At 56.0% G+C, this 20,937-nt stretch overlaps 1 protein-coding gene across 1 annotated transcript; it reads right to left on the bottom strand.

The window, feature by feature from the left end:
- Nucleotides 1–503: 503 nt before the first annotated feature.
- On the bottom strand, nucleotides 504–12,171 carry LOC311184715 (cytokine receptor common subunit beta-like; the record flags this gene model as incomplete). Its single annotated transcript, XM_084254905.1, has 13 exons — nucleotides 504–1,848; nucleotides 2,238–2,341; nucleotides 2,862–2,919; nucleotides 3,137–3,227; nucleotides 4,110–4,272; nucleotides 5,165–5,304; nucleotides 6,086–6,240; nucleotides 6,359–6,494; nucleotides 7,009–7,177; nucleotides 7,259–7,410; nucleotides 8,552–8,742; nucleotides 11,008–11,131; nucleotides 12,096–12,171. The coding sequence occupies 13 exons, from the start codon at nucleotides 12,169–12,171 to the stop codon at nucleotides 504–506; spliced, it is 2,904 nt and encodes a 967-aa protein (XP_084111031.1).
- Nucleotides 12,172–20,937: the final 8,766 nt, after the last annotated feature.

A 20,937-nucleotide genomic window follows, 5' to 3' on the forward strand; every position in this document is an offset into this window, starting at 1 on the left:
CTGGCGCTGTGTCACCTGCGTGTGATGTCACCTGCATCAGGCCCCCAGAGGGACAGACCACAGACCCAATCCTCCGACATACCCAGAGTCAGATCTGAAGGAAGCCCGACTGACATGACACCACAGAACTGACTCAGCTCAGACCTCAAACTCACCCTAATGATAAGTAGTGGAAGGAGCAGAGGACAGCTGGTGAAGAACACGAGAGCGCGCGAGTGAGTGTGCGTGGTGCAGTGAGACTCAGGCCCCGGCCTACGTGAAATCCAAATAATAATGAGTGTGTGCGTGTGGGTGTGTGTGGGAGAGAGACAGAGGAGAGAAGTGATGGGCTGAAGGTCGAGAGGGGAGGTGGAGGCTGATCCATCTCCCCAACTCATCTGGTCCGGCTCGGAGGCTGCCCCTTGGCTTTGCGGCCAGGACCGTGGAAGGCAGAGAGGCTGCGGGACCCAGGAGGGCAGGAGAGAGGACAGGCCTCTCCTCCACCCTTGCTGTGGGTTGGGGTCTCAGCACACTTCTCCCCGCCTGCTCACATCCCAAGGAGGCAGAGACAGGTAGTCCTGCTGCTTCAGGGCTTTGAAGAGCTGAATGGCCGGCAGCTGCGGTGTGGCCTGGCACCAGGGCTTCTTGTTCTGGAAAACCTGATCCCGAATCTCTGGACAAGGGTCCGGAGAAGAGGGCTTGCTCTTGGAAGAGACAGGGCTGTGGGCCAGGCCAGGGAGGAAGCAGTAGTCTCCCACTTGTTGCAGGACCAGGAGCCCCTCAGAATGTGGGGAGGTCAGGGTCACATCTGCTGGGGGCTGCCCTGGGCTCAGGACAGGACTACTGGCGACAAGAGGGGTGGAACTGACCCGAGGGGATGTGGGAAGCTGGCCTGTGGTTGCGGGGAGCTCCACATAGCCCTCAAGCTCTGGCTTCACAGGAGCTGGGCCTCCAGGGGGGGCACTGGCTAAGCCAGGACAGAGGCTGGGGTGCAGTTCTGAGGAGGGGAGGCCCAGAGCAGGAGACTGGGAGGTAGACCAGGTCCCCATGGGAGGGGACAGAGCCAGGTCAGCAGGGGTGACATAACCAGAGGCCCTGATGCTGTCCTCAGGGTGCCCAGAGGTGGTGGACACAGCTGGGGGGCTGTCCTTGGGGCCCACTGCCCCAGTCGTGAACCCAGGAGCAGAGTGGGGAGGTTCTGTGCCTGACTGCAGTGAGGGGCTCCCCTCCGTGCCTGGACGGGGCCTGCTGTCCACACGTGGGGTCTGGCCCTGCCCCATGACCTGGGCCAGCGGGACCAGCTGCACCTGGCCCCCCGGAGGCAGACACATGTACTCCAGGGACCCTGGAGGGGGCGTCCTGTGGCTCAAGCCGGCCTGTGGGGGCAGCTGTGAGCCCAGCATGTCTGGAAGGGAGCGGCTGTGGGGGGCGCCCAGGTAAGGGCCATTGAAGTCAAAGCCAGAAGCCTGGCTCTTAGGTCTGCTGGAGGGGGTGGACTGGCCCTGTGGGGCACTGGGGGGTGGCGCCATGGGCTGGTCTGAGGCAGCTGGACCGGTGTCAGGTTCACAAGGGGAGTCAGCGGCGTCCTTAGGGTCCTGTGTGGTGAGCGGAGACACCTCGCTGTGCCCGAAGTCCACAGGGAACACGCTGTGGGGAGAAAGGGGCACAGATGCTGGGAGCCCCTGGACACACCCTTGGCTCCTGCATGCGGGGCCTCTGAGGGGAGGGTCCTGAGAGCACAGAGCAGGGCCGGGGGAGCAGCCAGAGCGGGAAAGCTGAGGGTCACCTGTGTCCTCGGGGGTCTCCGCCTTCAGGGTCATCCTGTGCCGGCTGAGGCCCCCTCCCCTCTGCTCCTTGGCACCCTCACTTCTTCAGGCCCAGGTCAACCCCAGCCCGTGCAGCCCCCTCATTCCCTCCTGCCTTCACCACCAGGCGTCGCTGTCCTGGGGGGCGGGGGGGCCAGCAGAGCTGCCCAGAGGTGCTCAGGCCACCATGGTCAGCTGCCTCAGGAGGCCGAGGCAGTGTGGGGGCTGCTGAGCTGGGGGGAGGCCAAATGCTCCATCTCCTGCCTCTGGCTGGGTCCCGAGCCAGGCCCTCTCTCACTAGCCTGGGGCCTGTGCGCTTCTCCCACCCACTGGGCGGCCCCTGCTTTGGTGCACACCCTGCCAGGGCTCTGGGCAGCAGCCTCTCCTCCGAGCCACAGTGCGCATGGCTGGGTGCCCCTCAGGCTCCTAGGAACCCTGAGACCACATACTCACCCCTGAGGCTCCAGGATGAGGCTGTTCCAGGGCCTCTTAAGTGGGGGGTGCCCGCTGCTGAGGACCTGCACCTTGTTGGGAAGCCGGAGCCCTGAACTCCCGTTCTGGGGAGAAAGGACATGTGTGCCTGTGGGTGTGGGTGCCAGGGGGAGCTGAAGAAGAGAGGGCTGTGGGGTGACAGGGATCCAGTGAGCCCCCACCCCCACACAGGGGGTCTCAGCATGGTGCAGACTGGCCTGTGCTTCCCACCCCAGAGGGGAGAGGCCAGAGAGGAGCTGCAATGGCCTGGGGCCCCAAAGCATAGCTCCCCAGTGTCATCGTGGGGTAGACAGGTGTCCCCCTGGCTGATGTCCACCCTGCAGAACTCACCCCTCCCTGAGCCACCTGGGACTCTGGGGGCCCCAGTGGACACTCCTCTCCAGGCGAGCCCAGCAGTCGGGCCACTGCATGTGTGGGGCCTGGGCCCAGGGCTCTCAGGGCTGAGCTGTGGTCCTGGCCCGGCCCCCTGACACCTCTGTCATCACTCAGAGCCCACGGGGAGGGGCAGTGGGGGGCACGTGGCTGTGGGCACAGGGGTACCGCCAAGGAGCCCAGGCTGCCCAGCGCCCTCACATTGGATCCTACCTGGAACAGGTGGCTCTTGCTGGGGCTGGGGATTTTCTCCTCCCAATGCTGGGCCAATCTGCAAAGACAGCAGGGAGGTGACAGCAGCAGGGACCTCGGGGCCGCTGCCCCGTGCCCAAGCAGGGGAAACCAAGGCCCACAACAAGGAAGTCACGTGTCCAAGGCCCCACAGGAAGAGGTGGACAGAGCAGAATCTGGGTGGGTCGGCTCTGGGGTCGTGACAACCCCTGGGGTCTCGGGAACCCCACTCCCCGCCTACCATGGGGTCCCCTTACCTGTAGCAGTAGCTGCCACAGAAGCGCAGGATGGGGAAGAAGGCAAGAGTGATGAGGACCAGGAGGAGCGGCATGGCCCATGTGGGCAGCACTAAGGGGCATCCAGGAGGAAAAGGCCATTAGCATCCAGGCGGGAAAGGCTGGGGGCTCAGAGGGGAGGGGAGGGGGGCTCGTATGTGCAGGCACAGTGCTCCAGAACTCATTGCCTTGGGGTGCAGATGGAAAGAAGGGCCAGACTCAGGCAAGAGGAGGAGGGTGTGAGTCTGGACTCCCCATGATGTGGGTCCTGGGGAGGACATAGAGGGTTAGGGCCTGATGCAGTGAGCATGAGGCCCATTGGGAGTGCCCTACACTTCCTACTGGGCAGCCTGGAACTCCTCATGGACTGGGCTTTTGAGGTTACCCCTTCCCTGGTCTAGACCCCCTTTCTGCTTTCCCAGGTCTCCTCCCCTGACAAGGCTGACTGAGGAATGGGGTCCCTGCTGCCAACGCCTCTGCCTGTCTCTGCAACCACGTCGTGGACTAGTGTGTTGGTGTCCTGGTGGCCACTCTGATGCAGATGATGGACAATGAGAGCAGCCCAAGCGGGGAAATGGGAAGGTCAAGATTAGACAGAAGCTTCCAATCCTGGGCCTAGTAGGTAGCTCCTGATGCTGCTGCCATGGTAACAGGCATATCAGGTTTAGTGCTCTTCTGGGTAGTGACTTCCCAAGAGGCTAAAGAGATCATGGGTCATATTACTAGAGGCTTCAGTTCCAGTCTGAAGGAGGAGAGGTGGTGAAACCTGCTCTTTTGTGCTCTTTCAAGAATTCCTCTGCAGTCTGTGTTGCACATCAGATGTCAATTTCCAGTAAGTCATGACACCTGGAGAATAGGATGCTCAGGCTGCATGGGGTCACGTCTGTGTGTCTAAGCCACTCTTGACCTCTGTCCATCTGGACTGCAACATAAGGTAGGAAGCCAGATGACATACCCCACTCAGTGTCCCAGGTGCACTCCTCACTCCACTCGCTCCAGATCCCGTTGTAGCCACTGGGGGTGGGCTTGACCCTCACCCTGGCCCGGTATTGGGTAGATGACTCCAGACGTGGCAGGGACATGCTGTGGGCATTCTGGAGTGATTCTACCTTGGCAGCCTGTGAGTCAGATATGTAAACAGATCTGCTGAGGTTGCTAAGTTACCTGGCCCATGTAGGTACACGCACACCACTTCTACCCCAGCACCCCAGTTTTGCTGCTCTGCATAAGTCCCCAGATAAGTTGCATCCTCAGATCTGCTAAAGTGTCACTCTACCAGGGAGACCGGGGTAGGCACAGCACTTTGCACGGGACCCAGATTGGCAGCTCCTAGAACATGCCCCCTGTGACGTGATAGCACTGAGGGCTACGGACCCCGAAGAGTCAGTTGTCCCTGCGCCCTTGAGTCAACTCAGCTTACAACTTCTTTGGGACTAGAGAACCCAACAATGGCCCTGTCAGGACTGCAGTTTAGGACACTGGACTATGGAGCCCTGGACAGGGGTTTAGAGGCTGGACCTCATTCCCAGCATGCCTGCTGCCATGCCCTCCTGCACATATTTCCATTGTGAAGGCCTGGGTCTGACTCAGGTTTCCTCTGGGGCACTGTGGAGTCCTGGGTCCTATATGCGAGTCCTGGGTCCTATATGCAAGCCCTGAGGACTGCTGGGTTTGGAGCTGGAACCTGATGCCTGGACCCTGCCTGCTCCATCAGGATCAGCTCTGATCAAACTGCACACTAGGGTCCCAGAGTGGCCTCTTCTGAAGAAATGTGCCAGGACTTGACATCGTCTCAGACCCCTCATGCAGGAATCTCTCAGCCTTCCCTCCCTGACCTCTGCACCCCTTTGCAACACAGCGTCAGACAAGTCACATCCCCTCTCCCGGCCTCAGGAGTTCCCTCACCTGCTGACCTGCTGATCACACAGTGTCATCAGCGCCAAGCCCCTGGATACAGGGGTGCAGTGGCTCCCCCTCTCCCACGCAGACACAACCACCCCAGGCCCTTACCTCCCACGAGGCTGCATCCTTCCTGTACTGGACCTGGAAGGTTTGCCCGATGTGGTCAAAGAGCATTTTCTCTGCCTCCCAGTGCAGCATGTACCCATGTCCACCCTTGGTCACATTGATGGTGGGGCGCGCCAGCTGGACTGCGGAGAGGGGGCATTTTAGGGAACGTGGCTCCGACCATCCCTCCGGGGGAACGTGCCGGTGTTGCATGCTGGTCACAGGTGTGTCCCCGGCCCAGACCTCACATGCCACCCATCTCAGGGCCTTCGTGTCCCTGAGTCACCATGTCATCTGTCTGGACCTCAGCAGCATTTCCCGGGGGCGAGGCTGAAATACACCTGCTTTGTAGTGAGGTGACCCCAACACCGGGTGACTCCGAGGGTTAAAGTGAAACTAAAATCACCATGAGTGGGTTAACTTCCAGAGTCTTGACCACCTGTGGGCACTGAAGCACGTGCTCAGAGTGCGTGATTATGTCACGCGACCCCACAGCCGCCCAGCGGGCGCTCTTCACATCGCGCACGAGCGGGGCAGACGGAGCCCGGGAGGACTCGGCAACTGGCCCAGCGACAGGCAACTAAGACCTGGCGGGGGCAGAAGTCACAGCCGCGCCCAGCACCAGGGAGACGGGCATGCGGGCCAGGGGGCTGAGACCACCTGCTGCTGGGCTGGGCTCTGACACACTCGCGGCCTGGGCGAGGACCTGGACATGGGGAGCGGCGCGGGAGGCCCTTCCCCCGGCCCTGCTGCGGGAGAGGAAGCAACGCCGTGAGCCCGCGTGGGGCGGCCGTCCCTAGACACCCCCGGGCCCTGCTGGCCAGTCCTCGTCCGGCAGGGACCCCAGCCAGGGCAGCACTTGCAACCTGAACAGTCCCGTCAAGGAGTAAAAGGCCGAGACGCTGGGGGCCGGGACAGACTCACTGTTCTTGGAGCTCTTGATGAGCTTCTCCTCGTCCTTGGGCCGCACGGAGACGGTGTAGTGGCCCTGGCCCCCGGGGTCGGGCACGGGGATCTGGCACCAGTGCCGGGTGTAGGGGCCGCTGGCCTCTGTCAGCACTGGGGAGCACTCCTTCTCCCTGAGGATCACGGGGGAGGTGAAGGGTGGGGGGACACACACAGCAGGGGGGGCTCGGGAGGAGCCTGGACTCCGCTGGGGCCCAGGGACGGGAGACCCGAGCAGGGGCGGACACTCACTCTCTGTCGGGGCCGGGCTTGTAGAAGAGGGAGAAGGACACGGAGCTGGTCACCTCGGACCTCACCTCCCAGGAGCAGCTGAGCGCGTCGAGCCCGTTGAAGAAGCACTGGAGGCTCTGGGGCTGCGCCTCGTCCCCTGCGAGCACAGACAGCCCCTGCTTCCTCGCCTGCCCCCTTCCCTCGCCAGCCCCCGCGGGCACCGCCAGGAGCCTCCGCACAGATCGAGGGCTTTGGGGCCAATGAGCCCAGCAGCGACAGGGAACCCTGGACCTGCCAGCGGCCTGCCCGCGGGTCAGCGCGCACGTTCCAGAAGCTGCTCACCCGCCTGCACCGAGCACTTAAGTGTCTGTGCGGGGCTGACATGAAGGTGGGGGCTGTCGCGCCCGGGGCAGCTCCAGGACAGACAGCTGGCCCGGAGGCATGGGCAGCGGCCGTGCGCCTTGGCAGCAGGGGCTCAGAAAACCAGGCCCAGGACTGAGCAGGATGCAGCTCCGCAGTCTGCAGTCCTGGCGGGGGCGGCGGGGGGGCCGCAGAGCTCCCGGAACCCCAGGACACAGAAGATTCGGATCCTGCCCTGTGAAGCTCTGCCTTTGCCTGGGAGCGTCCAGAGCCGCTGTCCCACAGACAGGCCGGCCAGTCCCTCTCCTCACCTGGCGGGGAGTCCCACTGCACCTCGGGGCTCCAGTGGCTGGGCTGCCCAGACAGCCCCGAGCCTGGGGCCAGCCGGGCGCGCACTCGGGCCAGGTAGGGGCTGCTGGGCAGGAGGTGCTGGGGCCCCAGCGCGGCCTGGGTGGAGTTGGAATAGATGGTGAGGGCGTCCTGTGGGGAGAGAGGGGCGCTGGAGCAGGGACTGGGGAGCCTCTCCCTGGGGGTGCTGGGCAGAGCTGCCGAGGTCCCTACCTCCCAGCCGTCCTCAAGTCGCCTGTAGACCACCTCGTACTCCAGGTCCGACAGCCAGAGGCTGCCGGGAGGCCCCAGGGCCATGCTCCAGCTCAGCAGGACCTGGTCCCCAGAGGCTGTGATCTGCAGGTCCTTGGGCGCAGGGGGGCGCACTGCAGGGGAGGAGGGAAAGGCCTCTGAGGGGCTGCACCACTTGGGGGCAGCTAGGGGCCTGTGTGGCTCCAGCCTGGGGCAGACTGGCCTGGGCTGCGGGCTGCCCCAGAGGCTGAGTGACTCTGACGAGACCCCTGTCCTCTGGGAGCCCAGCCCTTTGGGCTGCACCCAGGGGCTGTCATGTGAGTGTGAGGAGGAGCGTTCACAGGTGCGTGCGGCTCAGGCTGGATAAAGATGGTGCAGGCCCGCGCTGGAGGAGCCTCCTCAGTCCTCAGGGGCCAGATCCAGGATGTTGGAGTGTGGACTCCTCCAGCAGAGGGCCTGGGCTCAAGTTACTCCCCCCGCCCTCCACCGTCCCCAAGCAGCTCCAGGACCTGGCATGAATGACCCCTGGGACCCGCTGTTCCCCCTCCCAGGCAGGGTTATGCGCCCCTTGTCCCCCTCAGTCCCTGGACGGGCTTCAGGCTCCTGGTGGGGTCAGGTGCTGCCCTGTCTGCCTCTCCGGGTGCCGAGATGGGAAGGAAGGTTCTTGTGGGTGGCGGGGCTGGACACCAGCTTCCCCCCTCCCCCAGGACCTGGGCGGGCTGGCTCATTGCGGGGCAAAGCGCATGAGTGAGTGTGAAGATCTGGAGGAAGGAGGTACAGAGCACGGAGGCCACAGCCAGGGGCTCTTCATGAATCCACGACGTTGACCACCAGCAAGTGTGCACCGGCGGGACCCTCGAGGTCAGGGAGCAGACCGGTTACTGAATGATATGGGCCCGCCTTCCCCGAGCCCCAGCTGAGTGAGCGCTGAGGGGTGACTTTCAAACACATGAAAATTCAGTCACAGCCAAGCAGGAGGCAAGTGCTCTGTGCTGGCCCCGGAGCTGGTCTGGGGCATGTGCAACCGGTGTGCACAGCAGCCACTCGGCCAGAAGGCAGCTGGAGCAGTGGTGGGGCTCCCGGTCTGGGCAGGAAGGGGGTGCCTTTGCCAGGGGCTCCTCTATGTCCCTGCCCTGCCTTCCTCACCGAGACCACATCGTCTCCCCTCCAAGATGGAGCCCAGCCAGCAGGTCTCCTCCCCTGGGAGACGCACTCCTGCCGGCTGGACCCCTCTGCTCACCAGGGGAACGCCCCTGCAGGGACCCCAGGCCTCACCATGCTGGGTCAGAGGGACGCTGATCTGGGCGCTCAGAGGCCGGTCTGGGTGGAATGAGAAGTAGTCTGTGTCCGCAAAGACGAAAAGTTTGTAGGGAATGATGCATTTTCGGGGCACACAGTCTGGACACGGGCCATCTAACCAGGACTTGTCATCACTGAGGTCACAGGACACTGGCTGAGGAGGGTCCCTGCCAGGGAGAGCGGGGGTCAGCCCTGGGTGAGCAAGAGTTACCTGGCAGCATTGTTACTGAGTGGTTACCATGCTGAGGCCCGGGCCAAGGACGGGGGCCTGGCGGTGATGGAAATGGACATCCCAGCCCTCACAGCCGCCCCCCGGTGGATGGAGACACACGCGCGCCCCCTGAGTATGTGTGTCCTATATCAAATGGAGAAAACTGCATCCAGACAAACCATGGGAGGTAGAGGAGAGAGGAGGCCAAAGGACAGGTGTGGGGATGCAATATGAAATCAGGGGACAGGGCAGGTCTCGTGGAAAAAGTGACATCTGAGCAGAAACTTATAGGAAGTGAGGAAGCAACCTTGAAACTGGGGAGAAGGGAATGCGGGTAAAGCGCAGCACATGCAAAGGCCCTGGGGTCTGCACAAGTTGGAGTGCTGTGCGACTCGGCAGTTCCCCGGGAGTTAAGGTAGGGAGAGTGGGAGGTCTGAGAAAAAGGTTGGACAAGGTGCCAGGAAGCCACTGCTTTAAAGGAATTTAAGGAATTTGGATTTGATTATAAATAGAAACAAATTTGATTACATAAATTTAGTTCTAAGCCATGCAATGACATATTTTGACGTATCCCTTAGCAGCACTGGCTGCTGGACTGTAGATAGACGGGGTTGAAGGAAAGTGTGTGTGGGTTGTGGGAGGCAGGCTGGAAGGAAACATCAGAAGCTGAAGGGCCAGTTGGGAGGCTTCTAGAACATCCAGGTGACAGAAGTGATTTGAACCAGAGTGGTTGTGTTAACATCAGCCAGATTCACCTTCTGCTTGAAGATAAAATTAGCAGCACATACTGGTGGCTTGGATGTGGGGGTGGAGCCACGAAGAGCTCCCATCAAGTGGGGTGAGATGGGGAGACAGGAGCAGGAGTAACCACGGGAATTTGGGTTAGAACATCTAGGGTGAAGACACTTATCGTCTACAGTAAGGTGGAGAGCCAGATGCACCCCTTCTGGCATTCAGTGGGGTGCGGGCTGGAGAAAGCATGTGAGAGTTAACAGCCCGGAGCCTGAAGTGGGTCTCCTGAGCACGGGCTGGACAGAGAGGGCGGAGGCCCCAGGACTGGAAGGGCTGCAGGGGGCATTGCGCTGTCCTAGTCAAGGGCTATCCAAAGTCAAGGAGGGAGCAGGTCAAGCTGCCCACTAGATGCCCTCGGGGAGGGGGTGGCTGTCTTCCAAGGAGCAGTGGGGCAGCCTGTGGGGTGCAGCAGAATCCTGGATGAGGGGATCGGGGGAGAATAACTGGAAAGTCACTGGAGACAGGGGTCTAGACAACCCTTTAGAGGAATGTCCCCGCAGAGGGCAGTGAGACACCGGCTGGTGAGGACAGGGTCAGGGATGCTGCGCTGCCATCCTCAGGGGCGTCTGTCAGGGGGGCCTGGCTCGCTGGCCGAGTGACAGGGCGTGAAAGCAGGAGAGGGGCTGTGTCACAGGGCAGAGGGGGACGAAGGTGGTGGGTCTGAGCTTGAGCAGGAAGGCTGGGGGGACCCCAGCTGTGGCCTCAGACAGGCCTGAAACTGGGATCCCAGCAGGGCAGGTCCAGGGAGGTGGCAGATGTGGGGGGAGTGAGAGCAAGGGGGGGGGCTTGGACTTCACTTTGGGGCTTTCTGTGGTCTCAGTGCAGGAGAAGCAGGTGCCAGCTGAGGTGGGGGTGTTGAGGATCGGGGAGAAGGAACGGTGGGGGCACCTGGAGAGCAGGAAAGAGAACTGAAGGCAAAGCTGTGGGCCCCTCCCCAGGGGGCCTGCGGTGGGGGGACCCCAGGACCCTGTGACACCAGCTGTTTAACTCTTTCAATGCCGGGGTGTTAGGAATGGCGCCAGGCCCTTCTCCAGTGTCACATGTCCTGAAGACCCCCCAGGGCAGAAAGGACCCCCGCCCCTGGGGCAGCAGGTCCAGGAGATGTGGAGCCCAGCCCTGACCCCCACAGGACGCTGGTCCCCTGGGCCTCTCACCCCCATGTGTCTGGGAGGGGGAGCCCACCTGCGAGCCCGCCCCAGGTGTGACCTGGGCGTCGGCACCCCGCCCCACTCGTGGGGTGCTGTGATCACTGGTCAGAACGCGAGGTTCTCCCCATCTCCATCAGCAGCATCGCCGTGGAGAGAGGTCTCCCCTGAAGCCCCCACCTCAATACCAGCTGAGCTGCCGGGCGGGTCTCCCTCCTCTGTGCTCAGGGAGCCCCGCAGGCACAGCCCCAGCACCCCAGCCCGCCCAGCCGGGTCGCACTCACGAGTTGAGGCGGCGGTGGAGGGTCACATTGAGCAGGCGCCGGGCGGCGCGCGTGTCCGCCCACCTGCAGGTGATGCGGCTGTCGTAGTCGTTGTGGCATCGCAGCGTCCTCAGCGGGGTGGTCCCTGACCCCAGACAGGTAGGAAGGGTCACGCCTCTCCCCCAGGTGTCCCTTGTTCTTCCCACCCAGCCTTCCCAGCCCCTGGCACTGGGGGTGAGGGCTCCCCCAGAGTCCTGTGAGGCTCCTGGCTCTCCAGGGGCCCTGGGTGGGGGCTCTGGGCTGCGAGGACCCTTGTGTGGACTCTCCCATCTACATAGAACCTCAACATTCTGGTTGGTTCATGTCCTGAGCCTTGCTGCACTCTGCTCCTGGAGCAGGGTCTCCCCAGCCCAGGACAACGGGACCCCAGAATCCCAGGACCCCAGGGCAGGATGTGCCTCAGGCCCGGGTCTGCCCTGACTCCTGGGTGCAGCCCAGGGGGAGGCACGAACCCACCCTAAGAAGCAGTGGGTCACAGCCTTCTCCCAACCCTAGTCTCTGGTGGGCACCCCAGCTTGATGGTGGAAAGAGGTTGTGGTTCCCAGGTGACCCAGAAGCCAAGTTCTCTGGGAGCCTGGACAAGGGGGTCAAGGCCTCAGGAGCCTGAGGACCAGCCAGCTGGGGTTCCAAGCAGGGGAGGTTGCTGGGGCCAGGGCAGGGAGACAGCAAAGGGGCTCGGGGGCCCCAGCAGCAAAAGTTCAGAGGTAGGAACCAGTCAAGGTCATCAGAGGAGCAGGTGCTGGGGGGACGGCGGGCAGAGAAAAGTCTGGAACAGCCTTTTGGAGGTTGGAGGTGTCCAGTGTCACTGCACAAATGAGATGGACTCAGGGGCCGGAGGGAATGAGCAGGAGTGTGGGGTGAGGGAGGGCGGGGGCAGGCAAGGTCAGGGAGATGGGAGAATTGAAGAAGGGGAAGGAGGGAGAAAGAGAGCAGGGCAGGGGCGGCCATAGCTGCTGGGGTCTGGGAGCTTCCTCCGGGAGAACAGCCTCAACCCCAGGGTCCAGCTGCAGGGAGGGGGCCAGGGAAGGTGAGGGAACAATGGGGCTCACCTTGGGCTGCTGCCATGCCGGACCCCCAGCACAGAGCCAGCAGGATGATGGGGAGCAGCCCCTGGGTCAGTGCCATCTCCGCGTCAGTGCCTGAGGAGCATGGGGCTAGCACAAGTGGGGTCTGGCTGTCGGCTCAGTCTGGGGGTCCTCAGTGCCCAAGAATCTTGTGTTCCTCTGACTGGGAGCCAGGTCTGACCCATGTCATGGGCTCTTGTGATTCTGTCTCTGGGGCCCTCTTCCTCTTGGCCTGTGGAAGGAGATGTTGCTGGGACGGGTCCTCCCTGGCTTGTAGCCCCAGAGCAAGGACGCTGTGGGCAGCTGGAGAGGTTCTGATGCACAACTGCACCCCCTCTGGCCCCGGGCAGCCTCTTAGTGTCACTGTGCAGGGCATGGCCATGTTCAGTAGAAGTGGGTCCCCACGGGTTGGTGCCTTGGGCCCAGTGTGCACTGTGCCGGGCACGGGAATTCCTGAGAGAGAGAGGCCTGGGTTGCAGCTGCCCTGAGTTGCCTGTGAGCTCCCACCCCACATCTTCTCTTGGGACATCAGTGGGCTCCCCTGGGCATGATCACAGGGTGCACACTGCCACCCTCCCTCACACTCCCTATCTGTCACTCTTGTCCCTCGCTCCCTTTACAGTCATTCCTCCCACACCATCTCGAGTTCCCTTTTTTTGCAGAAGGCTGGGGATTTCCTCTTTTCATTTCCTCTGGCCCTGGGAAGTACCCTGAAGTAGAACAAAGGACAGTGCATGTACACGGCAGAGTCCGTGTTTCTGGGAAAAGCGCGTTCTGGACTCAGGGGACCTGAGCTTCAGCAGAAGCCCTGCCCCTCCCATGCCGGAGCTAACTCAAAAGCTCCCTGAACCTCACTTGCCACATCTGTAAAATGGGCACGAGGGCACATATCTCACCCAGCTCTCAAGAGGACAACCAAATGCAATAATGTGTGTAGAATGGTTGGTCTGATGCATGCACAGGAAAAGAGCGGGCTTCTTTAGGGAAGTGTTTGTTTGCATTAGTGCCTGAAGCAGGGGGCAGTGCCATGGGTGAGGAGCATGTGAGCACTGGGTGGGCTGGTACAGCTAGGGCTGCCAAGCCAGGACTAGCCCAAAAATGCCAGAGCTTCTGATTGGGACCTTATCACAATAGAAATACCACATGTGCAAAGAGAGAAATTCATCTCCCAAAAGTCGTAGGTTTAAAACAATTTCATTCAAAATGTAGTGGGATTTTTTTTTGCAGGAATTCAGAAGAAAAAATATGTGAGGATAGTTAGACTTTTTTTAAGGATTAGAAGGCCCTACCCAAAGTAAAGTGTATTACAAGCTCTGATAATGAAAGCAGTGTGCGCGCACACACACACACACACACACACACACATCCATGGACATGCTGACCAGATAAACTCTATTTTACCCAAGAATCTACTACATGGTAGATGAATCACTAATCAATGCCAACTGATAGAATAATAAAAAGTGCTAATTCAAATGAATCACAACATAAAACTGATCAGCCTAAACCCCTATCTCACACCATCTCCAAATATCAGGGTAATTAAAAAATTTGAAAATAAAGACTTGCAACAATACAATCCACAGAAGCAGACTTCACAATGTGTTCCACGACATCAATCACAAAGGTGTTTTTTGAGAGTCAGCCACGAGGGCAAGTGAAATAAAAGCAAAACAAATAACTGCCACAAATAAAAAGCTCAAATAAAAAGCTTTTACACAATGAAAGAAAATGTAAGTAGCAAAAAAGACATCCTACTGAATGAGAGAAAATATATATATTTTACAAACTGACAAGGGGTTGATATCCAAGCTCTATAAAAAACAAATACAAAACAATAACAATAAATGGGTAGATCTGAACAGACAATTCACCAAAGGAGATCTCCAGAAGGCCCATCAATGCTTCTGCTACGGCAGGTGCAGATGTGAAAACGACAAGGAAATGTTATCTCACACCCATGAGAACAGCACACATTAGAAAACAACAACAGGTGCTGGAGAGGTTGCAGAGTAAGAGGACGCTTTTGCACTGTGGGTGGAAGCGCCAAACTGGTGCAGCCATTTTGGAAAGCAATCTGGCTTTACCTTAAAAAACGAAACATGAAAATACCATAGAACCCAGCCATGCCACTACTGAGCATCTACCCGGAGAGCATGAAGCCATCCACCTCCAAGCCACAGGCCTGCGATGTTTGTTGCAGCGTTGGTCACAGTCGCCAGGATGTGGAGACACCGGAGTACCCAGAGGTGTGGGGCTGGCTGCGTGGTCCAGCCACACGATGGGACACGAGCATCCATCGAGAAGATGCAACGCTGCCATTTCAACAAAATGGGAGACTTTCGAGGGGCTTACATGTCATAAAGCGACTCAGAATGACACAGTAGTGGACATTTACATAACGGACAATTCAACAGAACCAAAATACTGATAAAAATGACTGACACTAATAAATGAAGTGAGGTTTCTTGAGGCCAAGAGGCAAAAGGGGGGGGTGAGGATGGCGGTGGGAAAAACATGGCGAAGATAACTGTAAAGAAATTAAATGTAATTTAAATTTTAATGTAAGAAATCATCTTAAACTTGCAAACCATGGAATTTAAGCTATTTAAGCTAAAAGCAGAAAAAATCAGAGAGACAAAGGCTGGTGGGCATACAAAAACCCCCAAATCTTCTGTATTTCCTGAGAATAATGGAACCATAAAGCAAAGGACAAAATACAAAGCCAAAAATGTGTGTGCTGAGTTACGGAGAACAGGTGATTATCTTTACCCTGTAAAAGATATTTACATTTATGTTATGTCAACAAACTAATGCCATTCAAGGGCATAAGTGCTCAGTTCACATACGCACAGACCAGACATCACTGAAAGGGCTCTACAGAGAGTGGCCCATCAGGGTGCAGGTCACTCTTATAATGTCCACTTGCAGACAGAGCCCCATGACCACAAGCCAATAAGGGACAAGCTGGGTGGCATGGAAGCCACATCAGTTTGCCTTGGAATTTGTGCTCTAACCCACACTGCCAACAGGGGTTGTTTTTCGCAATCGATGTCTGTCCTGACATATACTGACCCACCAGATGTGCCTCAGAGATGTACGTGCACAGCCAAAGCAAGACAAAACTGTAGGACATCTTGATCGCATCCTTGGGGAGATTTGAGAAATGACAACTGTAGACCTGACCTCTAGGCAAAGAACAAACATGTAGAGTTTTAGGAATCTGAAAGTTTGAAATCATAAAAATTCCTAATAATGGGTCAAATCACAGAATGAACATGACAAATGATCATGTTACAAAAGCAGATATTGAAGACAGAGAGAATGGGCAGGTATGGGGAGTCTCAGAGAAAAGTTGAGACTTACGAGAAAAAGATCCAACACCTACAAGTCCAGGACAGAGAGAACTGAGGGCAGGTGGGGTAGACAGTGCCAGCCTCCTCGCTGTCCCCTTCCTCTTTGGGAACAGATGCATAGGCTTTACCTGAGTTTATTGCTGCCAAATAAAAATTTATCTTTCCTACACTTTCCTGTCACTAGTGGTCATGTGATGTGACTAAATGTTGTCCAGCAAGATGTGAGTAGACATCTGGTGTGCCTTCCAAAAAAGGCTGCTTAAAGGGAGTGGCTCAGGAAGAGGAGTCCATTTTTGTCCTCTTCATTTTCCTCCTTCTTCCAACCCGCAACTAGGAAGTGATGGCTGGAGCACCAGCAACCATTTTGTATCATAAGGTTACCTGGAGGATGGAAGCCATATACAACAACAAGAAAGGACTTTGGATCCCCCTTATCACTGTGGAGCAACCATAGCAACCTGAGACTACCTAGCTCTGCATATCTTTTCGGTGAGGTGGGACAAATAAACTTCTTTATTGCTAAGTCACTATTGTTTGGGGATTTTCCATGTGCAACCAAACTATACAATTGAAAATAGAAGAAAATATCATAGGCTTTCAAAGAGACAGTTGACTATGAAAAGAGTAAGATTCATTTATAATTAGTGCCATGCCCAGTCACAGGTTGGGGAACTCTTCAGTCACCCCAAAATAAAAGGATAATTCTAGGAACTTCCAGAAGGAAACAAACAGGCTATCTTCAATGGAGCAGGGTCTGGCTGGACAGCTTTTCTCACAAGTGACCCTGAACTCTATGTAGGTAGTAATATCTTGAAAATACTGAGGGAAAAATACGTTTAAACCTAGAATCATAAAAAAAAAAAATCAAAAGTCAAGCTTACTTTGAAGTTCCAGAACAAGCAAATCCCAGCTTGGAAATATAAAGAATAAGGAAGGTTTTTGGCTCTTTTCTGAAAAATAGATTACTTCAGGATTTTTTTTTTTTTTTAAAGTGCAAAAGAGAAAGAGTCTGTGATACTGTGGCCAGAGATGAGCAAAGAAACCACATCGTGAAGCCAGGAAGACTTGTCACTGTGTGAAGTAGAAATAAATCTGTGATAACAATGTTGAAGTAAAACTCAGATGACTTTAATGTGGGGGCTGGCTGTGAGGTTGGAGGTGGAAGCTAAGGAGAACTGAAAGCTTGTGCAGGAGCTGTCCTGTCTGAGAGGAACAAATGCATGTAATCAAACCCATGTGTTGATGGAAAATATACATCAAATATGTGAGGATTAAAAATCACTAATCATGGAGAGCAGGCATGGAGCCATGGCCGCGGGGTCGGGTGTGGGGAGGAGGCAGAGGGAGAAAAGAGAGGAAACAAAGCCCTTCTCACTCAAAATTAACATGTACCCCCCCAAATCCCCAAACTCAGGAAGAAATTTAATAGTGGGTATAAAAACTGGGAAGGGAAAAAAAAAAGCAAAACACAAGTCCATTCCAGAAAAATTCATTTTTGAGGACAGTCTGCCAGAGACTTTTAAAAGAAGACTATATCCTGGCCACGCAGGGATTGTTCCAGGCGTGGGAGGAGAGCCACCAAGAAACAGCCAGATTGTAAAAGAAAAGGGGAGAGTCTGTTTTGACAGATGCATCTAAATTAATTTGATAAAGCACAAGGCTGTCTTGATTGAACAAATACTCCTCTGCAAGGGGAAGCTGGCGTTCCCCGCTGTGTCCCGGAATCTTGCAGCAACATGAAGATCAAAGGGAACTCGGGAGACTTCCCGTGGAAGACACAAGGAGGTGGAGGGGCCCAGTGTTCATTCCCAGCTGTCAGCCCTCCCCCCACAGCAATTGAAATTGAAACTCAAAAAAAGTCCAAAAGGATTTTTGATGGGCTTGATAAGCTGATATTAAATGATAGCAAACTGAAGATGAGAGACTTGCTAAGTTCCCCAGGAGAACAATAAGGAGTATAATAACAGGCAGATGGGACAGTCAGGAGAATAACCCAGCAGGAACTGGGGAGTCACACAGGCATGTCATGTCGCTGAGGGAAGAACGGGCTTCATATTCACAGTGAATGGTGCTGAGACAATACACTGATAATTCTTTAAGTCAGATGATTGCATATCACCCCTCCTTCTAAATGCCCGATGAAATTCAAAAGTCAAAATTTAAATGCTGAAAGCACTAAAAAATATTTCTTTCAAATTAGCGATTGAACAAGACATCAAAAGCAGAAAGCAGCGGCCTCCCCGGTGGCGCAGCGGTTGAGCGCTGGGTTGCGAAGCTGCCCACAGCCTCTGCAGCTCCAGTTCCATCCCTGGCTGCTCCCCGGCCACCGGAGGAGGGTCCCACATGGCGCGCAGACCTCTCCTGCCGCCCGCTGCTCCCCTCAGCAGTGTATCTCTTCGTCAATCTACCTGTTCTGTTCCCCGCTCTGGTGAATCCTCTCACCCTCCCGCGCTTCTGACTGTACCCAGTGCTTGTATAAATAAATAAGTAAATAAATAAATAAATAATTAAATAAATAAATCTTTTTTTAAAAAAAAAGCAGAAGGCAAAAAGTAAAATTAATATAATAGGTTGGACTTAGAAGTGATAAGCACATATAGATAAATCATTACACCATATCATAAATGAGTCACTCCTAAAGTTAACATGGAAAAGACAAGGAAATCATCAAAGATGAACAGAGTTTTCCATGCAAAGCATAAGAGGAATTCAAGTGACTGATAAACCTGCGGAAGATGCACCGTCATCCTTGAACACGGCAAGGGAAACCGCGAGCCAGGACAAGTCACTGTCATCCGCTCTAGCGAACAAGAGAAAAGATGGGCAATTTCCCCAAAGACAAATGAGTCTTTTTAGGCACAGCATTGGGGTGGATGTTAATTTAGTGATGAGGAGGATGGTTTCATAATATCTGTGAAAATTTAAAATGCGCAATCTCCTGTCTAGCAATTCTGTTTCTAGGAAACTGGGCTGCCAGAAACCCTCTCACTAGTGAGGAAATATTGGAAACAACCCCAGTGCCAGCTGTGATAGGACTGGGGCAGCTGAGGTCATGCCCGTGCTAATGAAAGCCATGTATTTTTTAGGGTTCACCAGCGAGTGAGATCTGTGTGTACTACTGAGGAAAGTTGTCCAAAACGTGCATCTTATAATCCCATTTATAGGCAAGAAAAGCTCTAGACTTGGACCACGCTTAGCGATGTTTTGGAAGGATGCAAATGTTGGACAGAGTGGGCTGTGGGACTACGGGACAGAGATGAGGGGGATTTGTCTTTTAAAAAAAAAAAGCATCTATTTATGCATACAAGAGCTGGGGTACAGGCCAGAGGTGTTGGGGCGGGAGAGGATTCACCAGGAACAGAGTGGGGAGCAGAACAGGCAGACTGCCTGAAACACACTGTGAGGGGAGCACTAGGCGAGTCGGGAGAGGTCTGCTGCACCATGTGGGCAGCTCCCTGGCCGTGGACCAAACTCGTGCTGCAGAGGCTGCGGATTGCTTCATGGTGCTGTGCTTAATCCCTTGCGCCACCAGGGAGGCCCCAAGAGGGATTTGTCTGCATACTACATAATTCCGGCTCATTCGAATTTCTAATTAAGCCTATATCTGTGAGTTTATTTCAGACATGCTCCCTGAACAGCTACAGACTGTCCTGCAGAGCTGGTGGGTATAGGAGAAGGTAAGTCAAACCAAGGGGTGAAGAGAGTGACCGGAAGCTAATAGGAAAGGTTGAATTCCTTATAAAATGATTAGAAACCAGGAAAGATGATAAGTAGAAAATATTAGAATCTGGTTATCCAAAAATAGAACAGTGGGGCTTTGGAAGTGAAAAACTTACATTTTGGTGAATCTCCCCTGCCGCCTGTCTGGCAAGCCCCCATAAGCTTGTACCCCAATGTGTACCCACAGAAACATCTGCCGCTCCCTTCCACATGAAAGTACACACTCCTGCACCCACCGTGACACAGATACCCCCAGCGCCCAGACACCTGGCCCACACACTTGGATACAGAACACACATATCTGGACCCAAGCCTGGATGCACAACAGTATTCAGGGCAGAGTGTGATAGTAAAAATCATCCTTTCATGGGGAGCAAAGTCTCTGGGTGAGGGACAGGGCTCTTGCTGCCTTCCAGCACCAGCTCTGGGCTCAAGTACAGCAAAACTCCAGGTTCACCCTCTGCCTCCCAGCCTAGCTGTACCTCTGCAATGTCCCCCCCCCTCCTCCCCGCCCCAACATACACACACAATTTCCAAACCAGGACATCAGGGCCTATGGGTGTTCTCTGCCTTCCAGAGATGAGGAAACAGAAACTCAGGGCAGGGTGAGAATGTTCTCACCACCATAACACTTTAGGGACAACTTTGTGACAAAACAGAGACTCCCAGGCCTGAGCTCTCTACTCCCACAGGCATCCTCCCTGCTGCCAGGACAGTTGGACTCCACTGGACAGGCCTGGCCCCTAGAAGCCCTTTGCATATCACCCAGGCAGGTTGGCACCCCTCCTGTCTCTGTGCCCACTGGCTGCCCAAGGAGTCTGGTCTTAGGTCTCCCAAGAGGCCAAGCCCTAACTTCTCCAGTCCCCAGAGCACCCTGCCTACTTAACAGTCCTAGGCTTTCTCTGCCCTTTCCATCCAAGTCTCCCCACACTCCCCCTGCCCCCCACCCACCTTCCAATCTGCCCCTCAAAGCCAGACCTTACCTCTTGGTGGTGGGGCAGACCAACCTTCTGCTGGAGCCTCCAGGGGGCAGCGAGTTTCTCAGGCTTCCTATTTATGCTGACGTTGTTAGGAAACAACAGAAAGAGGAAGCAACGCTTGCCAGCCCTTTTCTACACAAGAGACTGTGCATACGATTGCCTGACTTCTTAGAAGCGTGGACACAAAGACACCAAGTTTTTTTCTAAGTTTTACTGGCTTTGTAGGTGGTGTTCCCTCTGCCAGAACCACTTCTGCCTGCTTTGTCTCCTGTAAACTCCTACGCTGCCACTAACTGTCAACTCAATGCAAAGTCCCTCCATGCAGCCTTCCCGGATGCCTGGGGGCTGCAGTGGGAGGAGGCTGCACTGATCCAGGCAGGTCTGGGCTGGATTCCCCTCTCTGCTACTGCTCAGAATGTGGCCTGTGAAAATCACCTGCTTGGAACTTGTCCAGGTCCCTGGAGCCACCCTGCCTGTCACTTACAGAGAGGCATCTATAAACACTGAAGGCTGTAGAAGGAACCAAACTAGAGACTGCATGTAAGTCCTTCCCTCAGAGCCTGGCCTCTGCCAACCCCCAAGGGTTGGCAGCATTATTTTGATTTCCCTGGTGTCCTATCCCTTTGTACCTCCTCACACTGCCCCCCAGGCTCCAGGGCCTTCCCCACTACTATCTGGTGTACATTCACATTTCTCTCCCTGGCACCCAGCACCATCCCCGGCACAGAGCAGACTATGCAGAATGAATGAATGAGTGACTCCCTGAGCTCA

The sequence above is a fragment of the Talpa europaea genome (genome assembly GCF_964194135.1).
Source record: "Talpa europaea genome assembly, chromosome: 15".
In the NCBI taxonomy this organism is placed as follows: Eukaryota; Metazoa; Chordata; class Mammalia; order Eulipotyphla; family Talpidae; genus Talpa; species Talpa europaea.